This window comes from Ochotona curzoniae, unplaced genomic scaffold (assembly GCF_017591425.1).
Source record: "Ochotona curzoniae isolate NIBS_2020 unplaced genomic scaffold, NIBS_Ocur_1.0 contig_3819, whole genome shotgun sequence".
Taxonomy (NCBI): domain Eukaryota; kingdom Metazoa; phylum Chordata; class Mammalia; order Lagomorpha; family Ochotonidae; genus Ochotona; species Ochotona curzoniae.
Genome location: NW_024466004.1, coordinates 10,772,360 through 10,792,205, shown reverse-complemented (window position 1 = coordinate 10,792,205; position 19,846 = coordinate 10,772,360). Strand labels below are relative to the sequence as shown.

The 19,846-nt window shown below is 43.0% G+C and overlaps 1 protein-coding gene across 2 annotated transcripts in view; it reads left to right on the top strand.

Moving 5' to 3' along the window:
* The window catches only part of RCAN2 (regulator of calcineurin 2), a 213,892-nt gene extending 209,586 nt beyond the window's left edge, over positions 1–4,306 (top strand). For both annotated transcript variants that reach the window (XM_040983496.1, XM_040983497.1), the window contains exon 4: positions 1,815–4,306. In XM_040983496.1, the coding sequence (XP_040839430.1) occupies positions 1,815–1,975 (161 nt within the window). In that variant the 3' untranslated portion in view covers positions 1,976–4,306. The remainder of the gene's footprint in view (positions 1–1,814) is intronic.
* The last annotated feature ends 15,540 nt before the right edge of the window (positions 4,307–19,846 follow it).

Sequence of the window (19,846 nt, the reverse complement as noted above, 5' to 3'; positions counted from 1 at the left end):
AAAAAAATAAAAGAATTGGCTTAGGCTCCTCTGAGCTCCTGCAAGGTCCTGGTTTATGGAATCGTAACTGTAATCTTCACATGGTGTTTTCCGTAATGAGTGGAGCTGTGTCCAAATCCTGCCCTCTTTTATAAGAACACCAATAATATTGAAATAGGTCTCACCATGATGACCTCATCTTAACTTGAACATCTGCAATAACACTATTTGCAGATAGGATAATAGGACCTGGAGGTTAAGACTTCAGCCTCACTCACAACGATGGCTTACCCCCAAATGTTTGGATTCTTTCCTGAGACATGTAGAACTTTGAGAGTCATTTCATTATGAATGCTCCTTATCCTCTCCAAAGTTACAAGTGTGCCTTGTGGAAGTTTTCTCTTGTTATCTCTGTGTACCTGTTAGCACATAGACAGACCCTGTCACTAACAATGGCTAAAAATCGCACTGGCCATTTTACCTCCATCAAAGACTTGGGACAGCAGGAAAGATTCCTTGCCTTGGTGCTGTTGTCTGATCTTGATCCTGGAAGGATTTAGGGAGCCCTTTATGTGTAGAAAGATTAAGTCAAGTGAAAGCAGCTGGTCTGGTGGACATACACATGTAGCCATCATAATTAGAAGCCAAAAGGCAAGCCAGTTTGACCAAAGCCAAGTAAGTATCCCTGGAGACATTAGAAAAGATCGATGAGAGATGACACAAAGTTCTCTATGCTGGTCTAAGAATATAGACCTTATCTAGTGAAACTTTGTGAACCAATGGCTGAGAAGATATCCGGGAGACACTCTAGAAGACCTTCAATGACTGATGAAGGATAAGAATTGAACAAAAGGATGTCAGGACAAAATTTAGATGAGTATGTTGTCAACAGCACAGCTCAACACAGGCATGTAAACTGGGAATGCCCCTTTTTCTTGCCCTACCACGTGCTTGTCTTTAAGGCTCAGGTCAACTGTCACCTCTGCTGCGAAGCCTCTTAGGGATGCTTGCTCCTTACACTGTGGTACCATTGTCCTTTGCAATATATCCCATCATTCCTAGTGCTCACCATGTTATGTAGTGAGTTTCTGCTTCCGTGTGTCTCCTCCAGGCTGTGCTCTCATAAAACTCAGATAACCTTCTGTTATGCTTTGTCGTTTTTGTGGCCCTAAGTGAACAAGACCATGAAGTTGCTCCATGATGTGAAGCACTGATGTGAAGCAAAGAAAACTCATCAGTGAACCTATTGATTTGACTCGTGTAATGAGCCAGTCTGGATGAACTCTGGGGACCAAAGAGGGCCTTGGCAATCTATCTTACCCAGTAACCCAGAGGCCTGCAAGACCTGGACAAGCTACGATCATGCATTAGCCTATCTTGGGGCTGTTCGGCTGTGAGAAATGTGCAACTAAAGGGAAACTCAGAGGCAATTTTATCCAACACATAGAACAAATAGCAATAACAAGAAAAATGCAAGGAGTGCCTCCACATTACTTTGCAGTTAGCAGTAAGGCTGGGAATTAGAAACTTATTTGACCCATTCAGTCCTTGTAGAATTATGGAGTGGAGGCAACATTTTGAAATTGATAGTTGAAGATGGTGAGGCATGCAGGGCTCAGTGACAAGTTCAGGCTTGTGCAGTTGGTAGATGGTAAAGCTGGGATCTATGACAGATTGCTGTCATTCCATTTTTATATTGCCCCATGCAGACCATGCTAAAGACCACAGGTTTCCAAAGATCCTGTGAGACGTTCGCACAACCTAACAAAACCTTGCCAAAGAATCTGCCTTCAAAGTGTTCCCCTGTCCTCAATTCCATTTTTCCTATTTTTCAGGAGAGAAGTATGAGCTCCACGCAGGGACTGAGTCCACGCCAAGTGTTGTCGTGCATGTGTGTGACAGTGACATAGAGGAAGAGGAGGATCCAAAGACTTCCCCAAAGCCAAAAATCATCCAAACCCGCCGTCCCGGCCTGCCACCCTCTGTGTCCAACTGAGCTGATTGCTCCATCTTGATAATATCTATCTCCTCTTGATCATGCTTTCCCCCCGTTTGTTGGAAAAAATATTAATTGCCTTTAAATCCCTGGGTGTTCGGTTGTTTGAGACTCCTTCCTTGTAATCAGCCTCTTGGACAAAAGGGCTAGGAAAAGGTGATATGTCTCCTGCTCATATCATGCCCATTAAATATAATCCATTATTTAGAGAGTTCTAGGGGACAAAAGGTAGTATTTTGTTATCAACACAGCTATTTTCGTTCTCTCATGTCGATCTAAGTCAGAGACAGTGACATTTAGCACCTGTGTTGTTTGCGTGTCGTTTCAGTCCCAGTCCTGATGGATGTGTTGTTTTGTTCCTGCCACATAAATAGGACCATATGTAAAGTTGACTTTGACTGCATGAGATACCCCTATCTGGTCTCACTCAGTCCTCTGCATCCCAACATTCCCAGGACATGCATGATCACCAGCATTGATTTTCATTGTTTAAGGACATTATATATATCAAATGATCAGCATCCAGCCATGTCCTACCTAGATTAGGAAAATGATCAGGATCACCCAGCTGAATCAGTCTTGAGTAGATTCACTATTTTAAGTCAATTCTGAACAGCCCTATTAAAATTCCTGGAGGCAAAACTGAGGTTGGCCCAAAAGAAATTCCTCAGTAGAATTTGAGTACCACTTCCATGAGATCTCCCCAGTCTCATGGGGAAGGCTTGTCCAGGGTGGTAGAGACCTATTTCAGACAAATCTATTTATTACAAAAGTTTCATGGTGTCTGAATTTTTTTTTCTCTTTGTATACTTGTACAAATATTTCAGCTGTGCTTTTGAAAATCTGAATGTTTTTTATTTAGTGATTGTTCAACCATTAGCTGCTTGAAAACATGAGCATCGCTTCTGAATGCATTCGTAGCTAACACAGATAATCTGATATTATTACTCTATTATGGATAATGCTGAATTTTGAAGGGACACAAAACGTCTCATGCCAATATAGAAATGATTAGCCAACATCTTTGCTATCAAGACTACTGTTTTTAAATAAAGATACAGGTGTCAATTAGAGCTAAAGCTCCAGAATGCACTGCAGCTGAGAACATTAAAATGAGGACGGATGCTAGAGAAATGTATGCCAGTCCTGTTCATGCATTGCTCACACACACACACACACACACGTCTGTTTTTGTTGTCTGTGACTTTTCTATTTCTCTATCCCCAAGTGCATTACAGAAGATACACCTTTAGAACCATCACCTTCTGCTCTGTGTGCCAGGTCTCATCTACTCCTGTACGTTAGTGAACTCCTTTAGATGCAAGTAGAAATTATGATGGCGTGGGGAAGTACTTTCACTACCCGAGCCGCAGAAACACATACAAGAACAATGACACAGCCAACTGATCGAAGAGTGGTTGTGGTTTGGGACTAAGGTGTATGCTAGTTTCATCCGAAACTTAAAACACAGACTGATCACTCAGAAATTAAAGTCCGTTCTACTGTGAATACAGCAATATAGTACTGGATGCAGTACAGGTGAAGCTGAGGAGAACATTGCTTGAAAAATCCTGAGATTCAAAAAGGAAAAAATGAAAACTCCTTTTAGAAACAAAATCTGAGGAGTATAGCGTGAGCAATTGCTTCGACTTCCCTTTGCCTTGGATGGGTTTGGTGTTTTCTTTAGCCAAGGAACGACTAAGGGCACAATTAGTGGAGAAGCAGTGCCCCCTAGTGGAAGACCAGGCTACTCTCCAATAAACACAATTACTAGAGCCAACATTGACAGCTTGAGTCTCAGCCACGTTTTAAGCTACTCAGAATTTTCAGAAGGCAGGTTAAGAAGTCCAGAGGAGAGAGAAGTTTGGACATGATATTTTCATGCTTTAACACATACATCAGATGCTTCCATCTAATGTATGGAATGAAGCTGTGGTAACCATTCTCAGCAATCACGAATTAGTCTCAGCGCAGCACGTGACCCAGGTGGGTAAGTCTTGGTAAAATGTGTTGCTCCATGTCAGTGTTATCCGGTGTCAGACAGGTCATTCCTCTGCTAGTTTGGGTTTGGGGTGGAGAGGAAGAACTTCTCCTGGGATAGCTAAGAAATGGGAAGGACTCCTTGAAGTTTTCCAATGGAATCTCCTAGCACTGAGAAAGTGAGCATTGCCTCAGCATTTCCATGACGCACATTATGCAAGCCTCCGTAGCACTATTTTATGTTGAGAAGTGTAAAAAAATGGAGGGGAAGGGGAAGATTTCCACAAACTGAATCATCTGTGCACGTGTACAGCTCAAGGAGCTTAGACTTCAAATATATCTGGTGAATGACTCTGTTGTGTGGTCTCTGCTTTGCATGCCCGAGTCCCACATTCCTGAGGGCTGACTGCGGGAGAGTGCAATTCAGCCTGCAAAGTTCCCAACAAAAGGAATGACCCAGCTAGGTTCTGCCTGAATTGAACCATGGGGAAGACGGGTTGCACGCATCTCTGGAAAGGATAAACTGAGTAAGGCCTATAGTGTTGGGCAGGGCTCCGACAAGGGAATGAGGGCAGTTTAGGAGAGCTCCTGGCTTGATTGCCATGTTCTAACAATCTTGATCCTGAAAGCTGTTTCAGGGATACTAAGAACTTACCTATTTTTAATGTATTTTCTACTTTTGTTATTTAATTGAAAACACTACAGAGACAATGCAGTCAAACATTACAGAGAACAAAGAGCACTGAATGTTTAGACAAGATGAATTAGATGTCATTAAAGGAGCTTCTGTTTGTCGCATGACAGCGCTAGGAGAATGAAAAGGAAAGCCTATGAGAGAGAGAAGATAGTCAAGATGTATTGTATTGCTCTATGACGAATGTCCAAAATGTAAGAAGAACTGCAATAGGAGGAAGGAACAAAAGCCTTTTTAACACAGTCAAAATACTTTAAAAGGCGCTTCAACTGTATAGGCAATTCACATATACACAAAATGCTACAGTGAGCTGAAAACGTGAAAAAAGACAGTCAAGGCAGGTCAATCAGGAGGATGGCTGGATGAAACGCTCCAGGAATCCTCTATCCCTAAACACCAATTTGAGTAGCCAAGTGCTCACTAGGCTTCCTTCCCAAAGGCTAAGGAAGCCAGGTGAAAACACAGAATCACCCTAGGATCAAGACGACAGGCAGAAGGCAAACAGCAAGCTCCCTGAGCTCCCAGAAGGGTAGCCTGGAGAAAGAGGGAAGTTGAGAGCTTTGAACACCCAGCACCAGATCCACTACCAGGAAACCAAGTGCTGGTTCCTACTCTGCATCCAGCGTACACTGAGCCTCGGGATGCTCCATTAACAGGCAGCCAAGAAACTGCTTCCATCATCCTTTTCCTCTGACAGTCAGTGGAGCAAGGCTCCAGCCACTGAGATATACAAGAAAGTGGGTATTGGACTTTGCCTTGGATCTGTGTGCCAGATCTACTTCAAGAAGATACAGAACCCCCAAGACCCTAATCACATAACCAGTGCCTGTTTCTGGAGCCTCTCCACTTTCACTAGGTGGAAACTTTTGCCTTAGCAAGACAGATGCTTCAACACGCATCACCACCAGCTTGCTGCATATGGGCCTGGCTCACACCCCAAGGACAATTCAGGGCCTTGCAACTACAAGGCCCGATTATATAGGCCTGACTCAGCTTAAGGTTAGCCTAGGAGGCCAAGGAACTGCCTCCACCAGCTCTTTCCAAACAGGAGGAAAATTCCAGTCACTGGGGAATGGGGCACAAAAGTAATCATAAGGATGTGTCTTGGAATTCCATGTCAGGCTTGTAAGATCCTAATGCTGAGTATATCAGAACGGTCCCTGTACCCAGGCCAGCACACATGGTTGAAGCACCCTGAGCCTCCCTTGGTGCCCAGTAAAAACTCATGATCTCCAATTCATCAGACTTTGATCCCAGCCACTGTCACCAGTGGCTGACTGCAGTTGTCTAAGCCCAGGACTCCAACTCAGTAGCAGGAAACGCTTGGCAGGGTGGGGCCTGATTATACTTCCATGCAGCACTGTTCTTGCCTTATCAGTCTGTGTACTTCGGTGGTCTAGCACTGTGACACTGGTGGCCACAGGATTGTTTATTCCAGTCGTCCCTCAACCCCAGACATAACACGCATGCTTACAGGTGAAAACAAAATGAAAGCAGATACCAATTCACTGCATGAGACTCCAGAACCAAGTGGCATCCCATGGATACTGACCACTGGTCACGGTGTGTGGATGACCATCTAGGACTACAGGGACCCCAGGCAGAGACTTCCAAGAATGTATTTCTCCCCTTGCCCATTTTTGAAAACACATCCTCAATTTATTCTAATCAATGGCAGAATTGTGCTTACTCTGGTGCTAAGCACCTGGCAAATCTTGACTTAGGTTGCCATCTAGTGGTGAAATGGCAGAAGCGTTCACTGCCTCAGAAAATAAGAAGCTGCTGCTTAAAGTTTCAGGAAGGAAAGCAAGAAGCAAAACCCGGTTACAAGGACTGAAGAAAACATCTAGTCCTTCGATGCTCTGCCAGTGTCATATACCAGCAAGCATCGTGCACTCAGGGAACCATGGCTTCACCTAACAAAGGCGCTAAAAACCACGCAGTTGCCGATTAATTTCTCTAAACTCATGGATGCAGAATTCAATACAAGTTTTATGTGCAGAAACCCTCCAAGCTCCCAAGCAAGCTCTGAGAAACAGTTCAATACTCTAACAGGATTACCAAAGATATGGAAACAAAACCCAATGTGTCTGGGAACTAAAAAGGTACACTAGCTGAAATTTAAAATTCCACAGAAGTTGTTAAAAGCAGGAAGGATCAGAAAGAAAGAATGCAACCTCTTTGAAAAAAAAAATAGTAGAAAAAAAGGATAAACAGGCCCAAAGACCTTGCAGGAACTGTGGGACAGCATTAAAACAGCAAATATTCGGGTTACTGGAGCTCAAGAGACTTGAGAAGGTCGAAGAGCCAGGAAAACGTAGCTAAAGAGATAAAAGACCCAAACCAGAGAAAGATAAAATTATCCAAGTATAGGCAGATCAAAGGTCACCACTCAGATTTGATTCAGTGTTAACACAAGGCATACTGTCATCAAATTCAAAATAAAGGAAGGAATGGAAGTGGAAAGTTTGGTGATATTTTCACTTCTTTGGTTCTTTTCCTGCCGTCACAATCAATGTTAACTTCCTGCAATTTCCAAGTAGTTTATTATGAATTAAAGATGCTCTTGGAAGCTTCCTAGCAACTGAAAAGCAAGCACAATATCAAAACACACTGGAGAAAACCCATTCCAAGAATGAGAAAAAAAATAAAAATAGAAAATAATTAGGAAAATGTAAATAGCAAGTCCTTACTAATAATTACATTAAATGCAAATAAACCAGATCCTCTAATTAAGTGACAATGTAACTAAATGGATTTAAAAAAAAAAAGACCCAACTATGTGCTGCTGAAAAGAAACTTATTTTACCTCTTTGGGTATTCACGGGCTGATTGAAAAGGTAGGACAGGGCCCGGCGCGGTGGCGCAAGTGGTTAAAGGTCCTCGCCTTGCACGCCCGGGATCCCATATGGGCGCCGGTTCTAATCCCGGCAGCCCCGCTTCCCTTCCAGCTCCCTGCCTGTGGCCCGGGGAAAGCAGTCGAGGACGGCCAAAAGCTTTGGGAACCTGCACCCGCGTGGGAGACCCGGAAGAGGCTCCTTGCTTCGGATCGGCATAGTATCGGCCCGTTGCGCTCACTTGGGGAGTGAATCATCGGACGGAAGATCTTCCTCTCTGTCTCTCCTTTCTCTGTATATCCGTCTTTCCAATGAAAAAATAATAAAAATAAATCTTTAAAAAAAAAAAGATAGGACACCATGTGCAAATAGAAACTAAGAATGCAAGCGCCACCATACCTAAATCATGTAAAATTGACTTTTAAATTAAGAGCAATGAAAAGAGAAAAGGAAGGTCATTATAGAACGGTTAAAGGGATCAACTCAAAGAAAAACACTTGCACATATACGTAACACCTTACCCAATAATGAACTACCCAAATATGAAGCATCGCAAACAGTCATGAAATGCAGTTTTTAAGGGGGTCATTATCATAGATGGCAGGTGGCTGCCACTTATGGCACCAGCATCCCATTTGGACACAGCTGCTCCACTTGCAATCCCGTTTTCTCCTAGTCATTTGGGAAAAGCAGCCAAAGATTAGGTAAGTTTCGGGGCCCCTGCTACTCTCATGAGAGACCCAGATGAAACTCCTGGCTCGGGCCTTGGTTCTCAACATTGCAGCCATCTCCGGAGTAAACCACTAAATGAAGTATCTGTTTCTTCCTGACATGATGTAACTTTGTCACACAAAAGTAAAATTAGAAAATTCAAGTAAAATAAACATCTTTTAAATCTTACTTTCAAATTAATATAGCTAAAGGTAGAGAAATATGCCAACACAACAAGAGTAGAGGAGTTTTAACACTTTACTTTCAGCAATGAACCAATCAGAAAAATCAAAGTCCAACAGTGAAATTGCACCCTAGACCAATTGCATCTAACAGACATCTATGAAACATTCTATCCAACAAGTGACAAATACACACTGTATTTCATGTGCTATTGGATTCTCAGTAGTGCATGAAAGACTGTCCACAATAGATCATATGGTAGGTTACAAGACAAGCTTCAGCTTAACCAGAAAAACTTTGGAAATCATACAAATCCATGCAAATCAAATAAGCTATTGCGGAAAAAGAGAATTTTAAAATTTCTCAAAACAAAATGGAAACACACTATACCAAATCCAATGGGATAAAACAAAAATAATTGGGTCCAGTGTGGTAGCCTAGAGGCTGAAGTCCTTGCCTTGCAAGGACCTGGATCCCATATGGGCTGCTGATTAATGACCCAGTTCTTCCACTTCCTATCCAGCTCCCTGCTTATGGCCTGGGAAAGCAGCAGAGGACAGGCCAAGTCCTCGGGACCCTGCACCCATGTGGGAGAACCAGAAAAAGCTACAGGCTCCTGGCTTTGGATCAGTGCAGCTCCAGCCATTGCTGCCACTTGGGGAGTGAACCAGCAGAGAGATCTCTCCTCCTCTCTGAAAATCTGCCTTCCCAATAAAAATAAATAAATCTTTAAAAAAAAAATTTTAAACAAAAGTGATAAAGGAAGATTTATGTTAACCAAGCCCATATGAAAATATAAAATTTTAATAATCTGCTTTAAGTACTTTTGTATCCTCCAAAACTAGAAAAATAGAATTTAAAAAAACCTCCAAATTGGAAGGAAATAAAATCAGGGATGTAAATTGAATCAGCTTTTAAGACTTCACAGAATATTAAGATGGAGAGTCAATTTCTAAAACTAAAACAAAAAAAAGAGACAAACTTAACAGATTTAGAGGCAAACTATGAAAGAATAACTGGGAGCCGGTGCCATGGCGTGGCGAGTCAATCCTCCGCCTGCTGACACTGGTGGCATTCCATGGGACACCAGTATGTGTCCCAGCTTCACTTCTGGATCCAGCTCTTTGCTTATTACCTAGGAAAACAGAGGATGACCCAAGTCCTTGAGCCTCTGCACACACATGAGAGTCCTGGAAGAAACTCCTGGCTCCCAGCTTTGGATCACCTCAGCTCTGGCCTTGCAGCCATTTGAGGAGTGAACCAACAGATGGAAGATCTGTCTCTCCATCTTTATATTTCCAAATATAGTAAATAAATCTTTAAACAACAACAACAAAGAAAAATGACTCAAACTCAGAGATAAATGAGGAAATATTACTCCTAATGCTGCAGAAATACAAATGCTCACTACAGATTATCACCAATAATTACAAGTCAATAAATATGATTTTTAAAAAATGGATAAATTCCAGAAAATACGTATCTTACCAAAATTGATCCACAAAGAAAGAGTATACCTAAACTGATTGATGATAAATTATAAGATTGAATTACTAGTAGAACTCAAAATACAATGAACCAAAGTAATAAAACAGGACAAGATGATTTTACTGTTGAGCTTTGCTAAACCTTTAAGAGTTGATAATACTGGGCCTGGCATGGTAGTCTAGCAGCTAAACTCCTCACCTTGCACGCACCAGGACCCCATATAGGTGCCAGTTCTAATCCCAGCGGGCCTGCTTCTTATCCAGCTCCCTGCTTGAGGTCTGGGAAAGCAGTGGAAGATGACACAAAACTTTGGACCCTGCACCTGCATGGGAGACCCAGAAGAGGCTCTGGGTCCTGGCTTTGGATCGGCTCAGCTCTAGCCGTTACAGCCAGTGGTAGAAGATTTTCCTCTCTGTCCCCTTTCCTCTCTGTATATCTGACTTTCAAATAAAAATTTAAAGTAACTCTTAAAAAAGTTGATAACACCAAGTTTTCTTAACTTATTCCAAAATATAGAAGCAAAAATTTCTCCAAAGCCTTTCTATGATTTAACATTACTGTATTACCAAAACCAGACAAGGACATTAAAAAAAGGAAAGCTAAAGGTGTTCTTTAATGCCCTTAAAATATAGATACAAAAATCTTCAAATATTAGCAAACAAAATCCAACAGCACATTAAAGAGTATTCATCTTGATCAAATTTGGGTCATCTCGGAGTTGCAAAGATGGTGTGATATACTCAAAAAACAAAACAAAAGATATGCCACATTAAGATAATTAAGTATAAAAACCATGTGATCATTGAAAGAGTTGCAGAAAGTTTACTTGGTAAAGCAAAACATTTCATGACAAAAGTGCTAGACAAAAATAGATGAAATATGCCTAGCTTATTACAGGCTGAACTTAAGGGCGCTTCAAAGCTTTGTAGAAAGGGCACATTATCTCTTAATTCCATTTTTCCAACATGCTCTCATACAACAGGTGACAGGTAACATTATATTGAATGGGGAAAGTGAAATGCTTTCCAAGATCTGAAAGAAGGAATCCCACTTTTATTCAACATTGTACTAGAAGTCCTGGCCATTACGACTAGCTAAGGGGAAGAAATTAAGGATGTGAAAGGCAGAAGAGAAGTTAAATTGTCATTATTTTCAGAAGAGACGATCTCATGTGTATGGAATTCCAGAAAGACCCCATCCAAAACACATACACACACACACACACACACACACACACACACACACACACACACACACATATTAAAAAAGTAACAAAACTGCAAGAGGCAAAATTAACACAGGAAAAAGCAGTGGCTTTGTTAGTGAATTGGCTAAGAAATCCAGTAGCAATCTCATCTTTGGGGTTACCAGAATAGAAAATACCTAGGGACCAACAGATATCTATAATTAAAACTGCAAAATATCGATGAAAGAAACTGAAGAGATAGCCTTGGCATCATGGCTCAATGACAGCTCACCGTCTAAGTGCCAGGATCCCATATGGATGCTGATTTGTGTCCCAGTTGCTCCACTTTCCATCCAGCTCCCTGCCTGAGGCCTCAGAAAGCAGTATAGGATGGCACAAAGCCTTGGGACCCTGCATCCACGTGGGAGACCTAGAAGAAGCTCCTGGCTCCTGGCTTCGGATGGTCTCAGCTCTGGCTGTTGCAACCATTTGGGGAGTGAATCAGCAGATGGAAGAGCTTGGTCTCTCACCTCTGTAAATCTGATATGCCTTTTCAAAGAAAATAAATAAATCTTAATAGAACACTGGAGAGACATCACATGCTTATGCATTGGAAGAATCAATATTTTTGTTTCCTTTTTGTTTCAAAACTTATTTGAAAGCGTTATACTCTGTTTCGCTCCCCACATGGCTGCAACAGCCAAGGTTCCACAAGGTTCAAAGCCAAGAGCCACAAACTTCCTCCAGGTCTCCAACACAGGTAGTAGGGGTCAAAGCACCAAGGGCAATTTTCTGCTTTTCTGAGGCCATTAAAAAAAGGTGGAAGATTTATATGATCTGTACAGAAAACAGACTAGTAACACAGAGCTGGTTTGAAAGTGAAAGAGCTGAGACTCAGTGTCCATATGGAGTGTCAGCATTGCAAGTGGCAGCTTTACCCACTGCAGCACGATGCTGGCCCCAGGACCAGTGTAGCTAAAAACACACATTACTCAAAGTATATACAGATTCAGTGCAACCCCCATCAATACACCAATGAAATTATTCACAGCACTGACAAGAGTAATTCTAAAATCTGAGTGAAATTACCAAAAAAAAAAAAAAATCCAAACAGCAAAAATAATTGAGAAAAAAACATAAGAGTTTATACTACTTGACTTTTAAAAATACTGCAGGGGTAGATGTTGGGCACAGCAGTTAACAAGCCCTATGGACACTGGTGTCCCACATAGCAGTCCTGTGTTTATGTCTAAGCTTCTCTTCTGATCAAGCTTCTTGTTCTTGCACATCCTGGGACACAGCAGACCGTGGCTCAAACTGCTGCGTCTCTACCACTCATGCCGGAAACCTAAATTAAGTGACTAGCCCCCAAGTTTAAAATGGTGCGGCCCTGGCTCCTGCAGGCATCTGTGGAGTGAACCAGCAGATAAAACAGCTCTCTTTTCCTCTGCATTTCAAGTTTAATAGCAAAATATAACACAAGGCCTTGCTAATAAAAGCAGCCTGTTACTGGCATGAAAACACACAGATTACTGGAGTGTAATAGAAAGCCTAGAAGAACATGCATTTGAGAAAGGGTAACATTCATGAATGGTGTTATGAAAGCTGAATATCCACATGAAGAATAGAACCAGTCCATTATCACTAGCCCCAGTCTCTCACCATAGGAAATCAACCCAAGGTGGATTAAAAATCTAAGCAAAAGACTAGAAGCTGTGAAACTACTAGGAGAAAACATGGGGAGGAATGATCCTGGACACTTGAATTGGCAAGGATTTTTTTTTTTTCAATCAGAAATCAAAGCCATAGAAAATAAAAGCAAAAGAAATAAATCAATAAAATGAACAGCTGGCAGGAGAAAACATTTGTAAGTTAGACATTTGACGAATTGGTTAATAACCATAATAAATAAGCCACTCAACTAAAAAGAACCCCACAAATACTGCAATTAAAAATGGGTAATAGGCCTGGCACGGTATCCTAGTGGCTAAAGTCCTTGCCTTGTATATGCCAGGATCCCATAAGGGCACCGGTTTGTATCCTGACACCCCTGCTTCCCATCCAGCTCCCTGCTTGTGGCCTGGGGAAGCAAGAGAGGATGGCCCAAAGCCTTGGGACCCAGGTGGGAACCCAAGAAGCTCCTGGCTCCTGGCTTCAGATGGGTTCAGCTCTGGCCATTGCAGCCACTTGGGGAGTGACTCATTGGACAGAAGATCTTTTCTCTGTCTCTCCTCCACTCTGTATATCTGACTTTACAATAAAAATAAATTTTTAAAAATGTAAACAAGGAGTCAACATTATGGTATAACGGGTAAAGCTGATGCCCTTGTAGCTGGCATCCCACATTGGCACTAATTAGCATCCCAGCTGCTCCACTTGCATTTCGGTTCTCCGCTAATGACCTAGGAAAACCAGTAGAAGACGGCCTAAGGGTTTGAGCTCCTGAACCCATGTAGGAGCCCTACATGAAGCTCCTGGTTTTGGCCTGGCCAAGCCTTGGCTGTTGCAGCCATTTGCATATGCATCGTTTCTCTCCCTTACCACTCCTAACCTCTTCTCCAACTTTTTCAGACAAATTAGAAAAAAAAGCATTGAAATTTGGAGAAAAGAGCTCTTACAGATTTCTGATGGGACGGTTAATCAGTATAGCTGTTGTGGACAACTATTTGATAGCTCCTCAGAAAATTAAAGTAGAACTGCCCTATGATCAAAAACCCTTTCCTCGCTTTACATTATGTGCAAGGGAAATGAGATCATTATGCCATAGCAACATCATCATTCCAATATTGATTGCATTATTCACACTAGGCAAGAAATGAAAGCAACCTAAATAACCATCAACAGATAGCTGGTTAAAGAAAATGCAATGCAGAACATTCTTAGGCCATAACAGAAGGACAATGTATCATGTGTGACAAGGAGGATGAAACTGAAAGTCAGGTTAAATAATACAAGCTAGATACATGTCTTAGGCAGAGAAGATGAGTTCCGTAAGCTTACCCATACATTGTCTTAAAAAGTGCATCCCATAGAAGTTGAGAGTAGTTGAGAGAGTATGAGATAGAATGGGTGAGGGGTGCGTTGGGGAAAGATTGCTTAATTGTATTTAGTCATAGTTGGATCAAGGAAAGCTTGGTGCTCCACTGCACAGACTAGGACAATCCCAACTCATATGGAAACACCCTTAGTCAAAGAGAATAAAGCTGAAAGCATCACAATATATTTAAGACAGAATTCAGAGCCAACAAAATGTGATACTTGCATAAAATCCAGAGATTAATCCTTACATCTACAGTCAACATAAATTTCTACTATACAAAATCAAATTAAAACCTCTACTCTCGGCTGCGGGTGGGTCCCGGGACAGGGCGTCTCATGCCTGGATCCCACAAGCCCCGCATCATGAGCACATGGTGAGCTGGGCCAGGGCGGCCAGTGTGCTATTTGGCGCACGGCTTTGTCTGCTGGCCGCCCGGCAGGGGAGCGCTGGGATTTTGGTGGTTTGAATTGCTGCTCATCTATCTCCATGTTGAACCCAATGTGTTTCTGTGAGGTGAATATATACTAAAGACTCCCAATGACAGTTACTCTTCCTTAAAGAATGTGTTATCACTTAGCAATGCTGACCACCAAATACCAGTTCATGCTAAAGTTATGGCACGGGGCTTGTCCAGTACACACACTAACTGGATTAAGGCTACCGCCAATGAGTGCGTGGGCTGGAATGGGGGCTGCGTTCTGATCAGGTAACAGTTGAAATCTCCCTTGGCACAAGTGTGGACTGGTACTGGATGCACCAGGCTGGGCCAAACCCCAGTACTGTCTGGTGCTCCTAGAGGACCAGGATAGACGTGGGACGGACTAAGCTAGGTTGCAACCCCTACTGAACCATTTGTGAGCCGTATGTGGGAATGGACTGGATGAGCCGTGGCTGGGCTGAAATATCCAACAACAAGAACCAGCTTGGGTCGAAGGCTAGTCAGGAACTGAGTAGGGCTGGCTCATGGACCCACTGGTATGCACAATATCTGGCATTGGGAGAGGTTCTGATGGAGCCTGGGCAACTCCTCTGGCAGGAGCCTGGCAGGACACAGACCTCACGGGTAAGCACAAGAAGCATGAATGAAAATAGCCCAGAGCAGGCCACAAGAAGTTTCCCACTGGCATACATTAGACATGGATCAGGGGCAGACCAGGCTGAATCAGTTAACATCATCACTGGCAAATCCGAGCACCACAACAGAGTAAGGGTCGAGCCAGGTTTGGTTGCGATAAAAACCAGTCCACACTACAGAGTGCCAGGATGAGGTTGTCTGTACCGGATGTGACTGCAGTGCCCATCCAGTGCACGTGAGAATCAGGAAGGGAGTGGCACAGCCAGCAGGGGAATAAGGGGTGGTTTCCCTGCTGGACAGCTACTCCCACTGGAGAGCATGAACTGGGATGGGGGCAGACCAGACTAAGCAGGGCTACAAAACTTGTACGCTTCATGGGGACTAGATCAGGCAAAAGCCAGGCTGGGCTGATTATTCCTATGGGTACAACCTACAATTAGAGTGGGCGAGGGTTGTTTGGGCATAGCCACAGCATCAACTGGCAGAAACTAGCACTGGGGGCTAATTCTGTCAAGTTAAACTGCAGAACCACCTGGAAAGTGCACAATCCTGGAGTGAGAGACCTGGGAGGGAAATAGTGGGTTCCCCCCTCTTGGGTTACCACTCCCACGGGAGGGCACAAAAACTAGGACAAGGGCTGGGGTGGCTAGACAGAGAGGCACTCAACAACACCCATGAGGGCTTGGATTGTTGAGCTGGTTAGATGGATCTAAGCTTCAATGCCATTTGCCACGTACGAGAGCCAAGGGGGATGTGGGGCAGAATGGACTGGTCTGCTACACATACTGGCAAACCAGGGTAGGGGGTGGGACTGGTGGGGGTTATTGCGGGTCACTCTCACCAGGCTGCAGCTCCCACTGGTTTATGTGAGGGCCAAGTATGCACTGTGCAGAACCAGTCTGGACTGCAACACCCATTGGTTACAGTGGAAGGCGGGGCTGAAAACAGAACCAACCCAGCAATTGCAACCACCAGCTGACCGGTGTGATGGACTGTGCTGGGCCCTGTACTTGCTGGTGCATACAAGTATCTGGTCTGGGATCACCTCAGAAGAAGTTTCTTTGGCGATCTCCCCAGTTGAAATGCCAGACTCAGAACCCTAACCGTGAAAGGACAGAAGATGGAACAAGTTAATCAACCACCTCAACTATAGGTTGGCAACAAAATGCCAGGCAAAGAGACATGCTATGATGGACAATGTCCATCAATGGATTTTTCAACAACCGCATCGTGTTTGGAGAGGCGTGATTGGCAGCAATTTCAAAACTGGTGAACTATTGAATTCACTTGAGCCAGTATCTTAGAGCATGCCCCACATGCGGGACTTGGGGTGGATGGGAAACTGGGTGGGGCTTCTACCTCAATATCCCCCCCTTTACCTCAGATACAAGAAGGAAACAATGTGGAAATAATAGTCTTACCCACTTTCCTGTTAAAAAAAAAACAACAACAAATTAAAACCTCAAAGAAGCACGCCGCACATTGCTGGTGGGGAGTCACAGAAGGCTACATGTGTGAAAATCAGTTGAAATCTGTACAATATACTAGAGGACAACTTCAGTGCAAACAAAACCACCATGAGAACAGGAAGAAAGATACTGTTGGTTATAAGAATTTGGAACATCCTCTCACCAAAACCAGTTTCCCCTTTATGCTTTAGATATCGCCATCTATACAGAAGCCTTCATTTCAAACCACTAATTAGGTGTTATGTAAATGGCAATCACAAGATTTAAACACAAAGTACAATGCAGTCAAGGACCAAACAGTGTAACTAATATTGGTTTTGGTCATGAACAAGGAGGCTTTCAGAGAGTACAGTCTAGTATAGCAAGCAAGCAAACACACAACAAATATGCACTCATGTTCTGATAGGAGAATGGGGTGCAGAAGACCAAGACAACCCAGGGAATGAAGTCATAGCAGGGGACCCTCTCTGAAGAGGTACTTAGCCTATCAGAAGAAGGAACAGCCCCCAAAGCAGTGCTGAGAACAGAAAAGCAGGGTGGTGCTTTGTCCTGTTGGGGAACCGCTAGATGTCATTAACAGGGGCACAGGGAAAAGAGGGTGATCATGACCCCAGATGAGGCTGGGGCAGGAGTGCGGGGAAGGTAGGCAGGGCCCACTGTAGCTGGTGGGCCTGGCTACAGGGCTTGGAATGCATTTTAAGGATAATGGAAAGTTTCACCAGGAGGTTTTACTTGTTCTGATTCATTCCATGAATCACAACATAAACAGACATAGTTGCCTATCATAGAGCCACAGTCTTAGATGTCCAGGTTTTCACTAATATGGGAAGTAGTATGTGATAGTTCTAGAAAATCAGGTTACTTTCCCTCGTCTCTTCCCAAGTCACTTTAAAGGCCTTGGTATTTGACTGGGGAACAGGATTGGCAATAAAGAATGATAAACCAGTGATGTAGGGAAACAGTCACTTAGCTACTGGTACGGAGTATACCTGCCACAAGCTACCATGCAGTGCATCAAACACTTGGCAGCTTTTCACTTAAATTTATGCAATCGGAGAGAAAGAGGATTTGAAGCGAAAAAAAATTTGTCAAACTAATTTTTCTATTCCTTTCAAAGATAGGCTGTGGAAATGGTTGACACAGGAGCTTTTTCCAGGTCTCCCATGAAAGTGCAGGATCCCAAGGCTTTGGGCCATCCACTACTGCCTTCCTAGGCTACAAGCAGGGAGCTGGGTGGGAAGCGGGGTGGCCAGGACATGAAGTAGTGCCTGTATGGGACCCCAGCATGCAAGTTGAGGACTTCAGCCACTAGGCTACCATGCCAGGCCTGACACAGAAGCTTTAGATGTCCCTAAGGAAATTCCCCAAGACTGTGTGTGGATGAGTGCACATATACAATAGTGAATTTACAATAAAAGACTGCATAACTGACTGTGCCAGTGCCATCTTATCAATTTAAAGATAAAAAGTTATATTCTTTACTAATAGCATGTAACAATGATAAAGTGGATTGAATTTATAAATGTAGGGAAAAGTCTAGATAGTGAACAAATACAGGTGAATATTTTTAATATTATGAAAGTGGAGAAGAACTTAAGTATGATATAAGCTCCCATTAAGCATAGGAGGGGGAGGGAAGGAGGGAGATATGGAAGACAGGGGGGAGAAAGAGGAGAAAGGGAGGAATGGTAAGAGGGGAGTAAGGGAGGAGAGCAATGGGGGTAAAGAGGGAGAGGAGAGGGGAAGAGAAGGAAGGGGAGGGGGAAGAGGAGTGAGAGAAGGTGGGGAGGGGGAGCAGAGGGAGGAAAAGGAGAAGCAGGGAAGGGAGAGAAGAGGAGGAAGAAGTAGTAAGAAGAGCAGAAAGAGAGAGAGGGATTAATATTCTATTTGCTGTTTCACTCCCCAAATGATCACATTGGCAGGGCTAACCCAGGAGCTCAAGTGCTTTGGGCCATAATCTGCTGCTCCCCGGTACCTTAGCAAGGAGCTGGACTGGAAGCAGAGCAGCTGGGATTTGAACCAGATACTCTGATGTGGAAGCCAGGCATCCCAAACAGAAGCTTAACTGACTGTAACACAATACCCTCCCCTGTTACAATTTGTTATTGCTAAGTATACCCCACTCAGGCCTTCAGCTAAGCTCAAGGAACTCCAAATGTTAAAACAATATGTTGAAAGGGGGGAAAAAAAATAAAGGCTGAAAAGGAAAAAAAAAAAGTGTTAGCATCTACCTCTGGTCATTTGATGAATAAAATCTAACATTTGTTGAATACTTAGTACTCAACAGTATTATTTTGCTTTTTTCTCATTTAAACTTCATAATCATCTAGTAATAATGATATTTATTCTACTTTTCAGGTGAGGAAACATATTAACAAGCTAGACAAAAGCACCAAGTTCTGGTTTTGTACACAAATCACTTGCATCGGGAGCCCATGGCTTGAAACCGTGCAGTCCACTGCAGTCTACCAGCAGAGAGCTGGCAGTGGCAGCTAGTCTGGTCTTTGTGTCTCATTTATAGAGCATCATCTCCCAAATTAAATGAGATTGAACTCATTAAAGTCATGGGAAGCTCACCGATGCCAAACATGGAATACCCTACACCAAACAGTCCAGGCGAGATTTAAAAAACTAATTTTAAAAAACTAATTTACTCCAATCCTTGCATAGGAGTACGTCAATTTAAAAAAAAAAAAAAGAAATGAAAACACAAATTTATTTTGGTACAAAGTAATTTAAGTCCATGTGTAGCTTCTTCATAATGAGCATTTCCCCTGACTTTTTTTTTAAAGAACACTTGTACTCACAGATACCAAAGCATACATTCAGATGCTCTGAATCTGAGCATCTGTGTCTTCTAACAGGAACAGTATTTGTTTCAGTCATTCCCACTCCTAAAGAAGGGTCAGCAGACCTACGCAGGGCCGATCAGCTCAGGTCCTCACCCATGCTCCTGGTTGAGTTATATTTCCAGAATTGGAAAGTGAGGATTGCATTGAGACAATTGACTCAAATGCACAGATAGAAAAATGAGACAGACTTGTGCTCAATCTGTCTGATCAGCGAGACCTCAATCTGATCTCCACGGGGCCCATACTTAACCAATTTGTAAATGCAGTTGGCTCTCCTTAGCTTCTGTGTTCTCCATCCATAGATTCAACCAATTCTGAATGAAAAATACCTGAACAAAAGCTGTATCCTTAGTGAA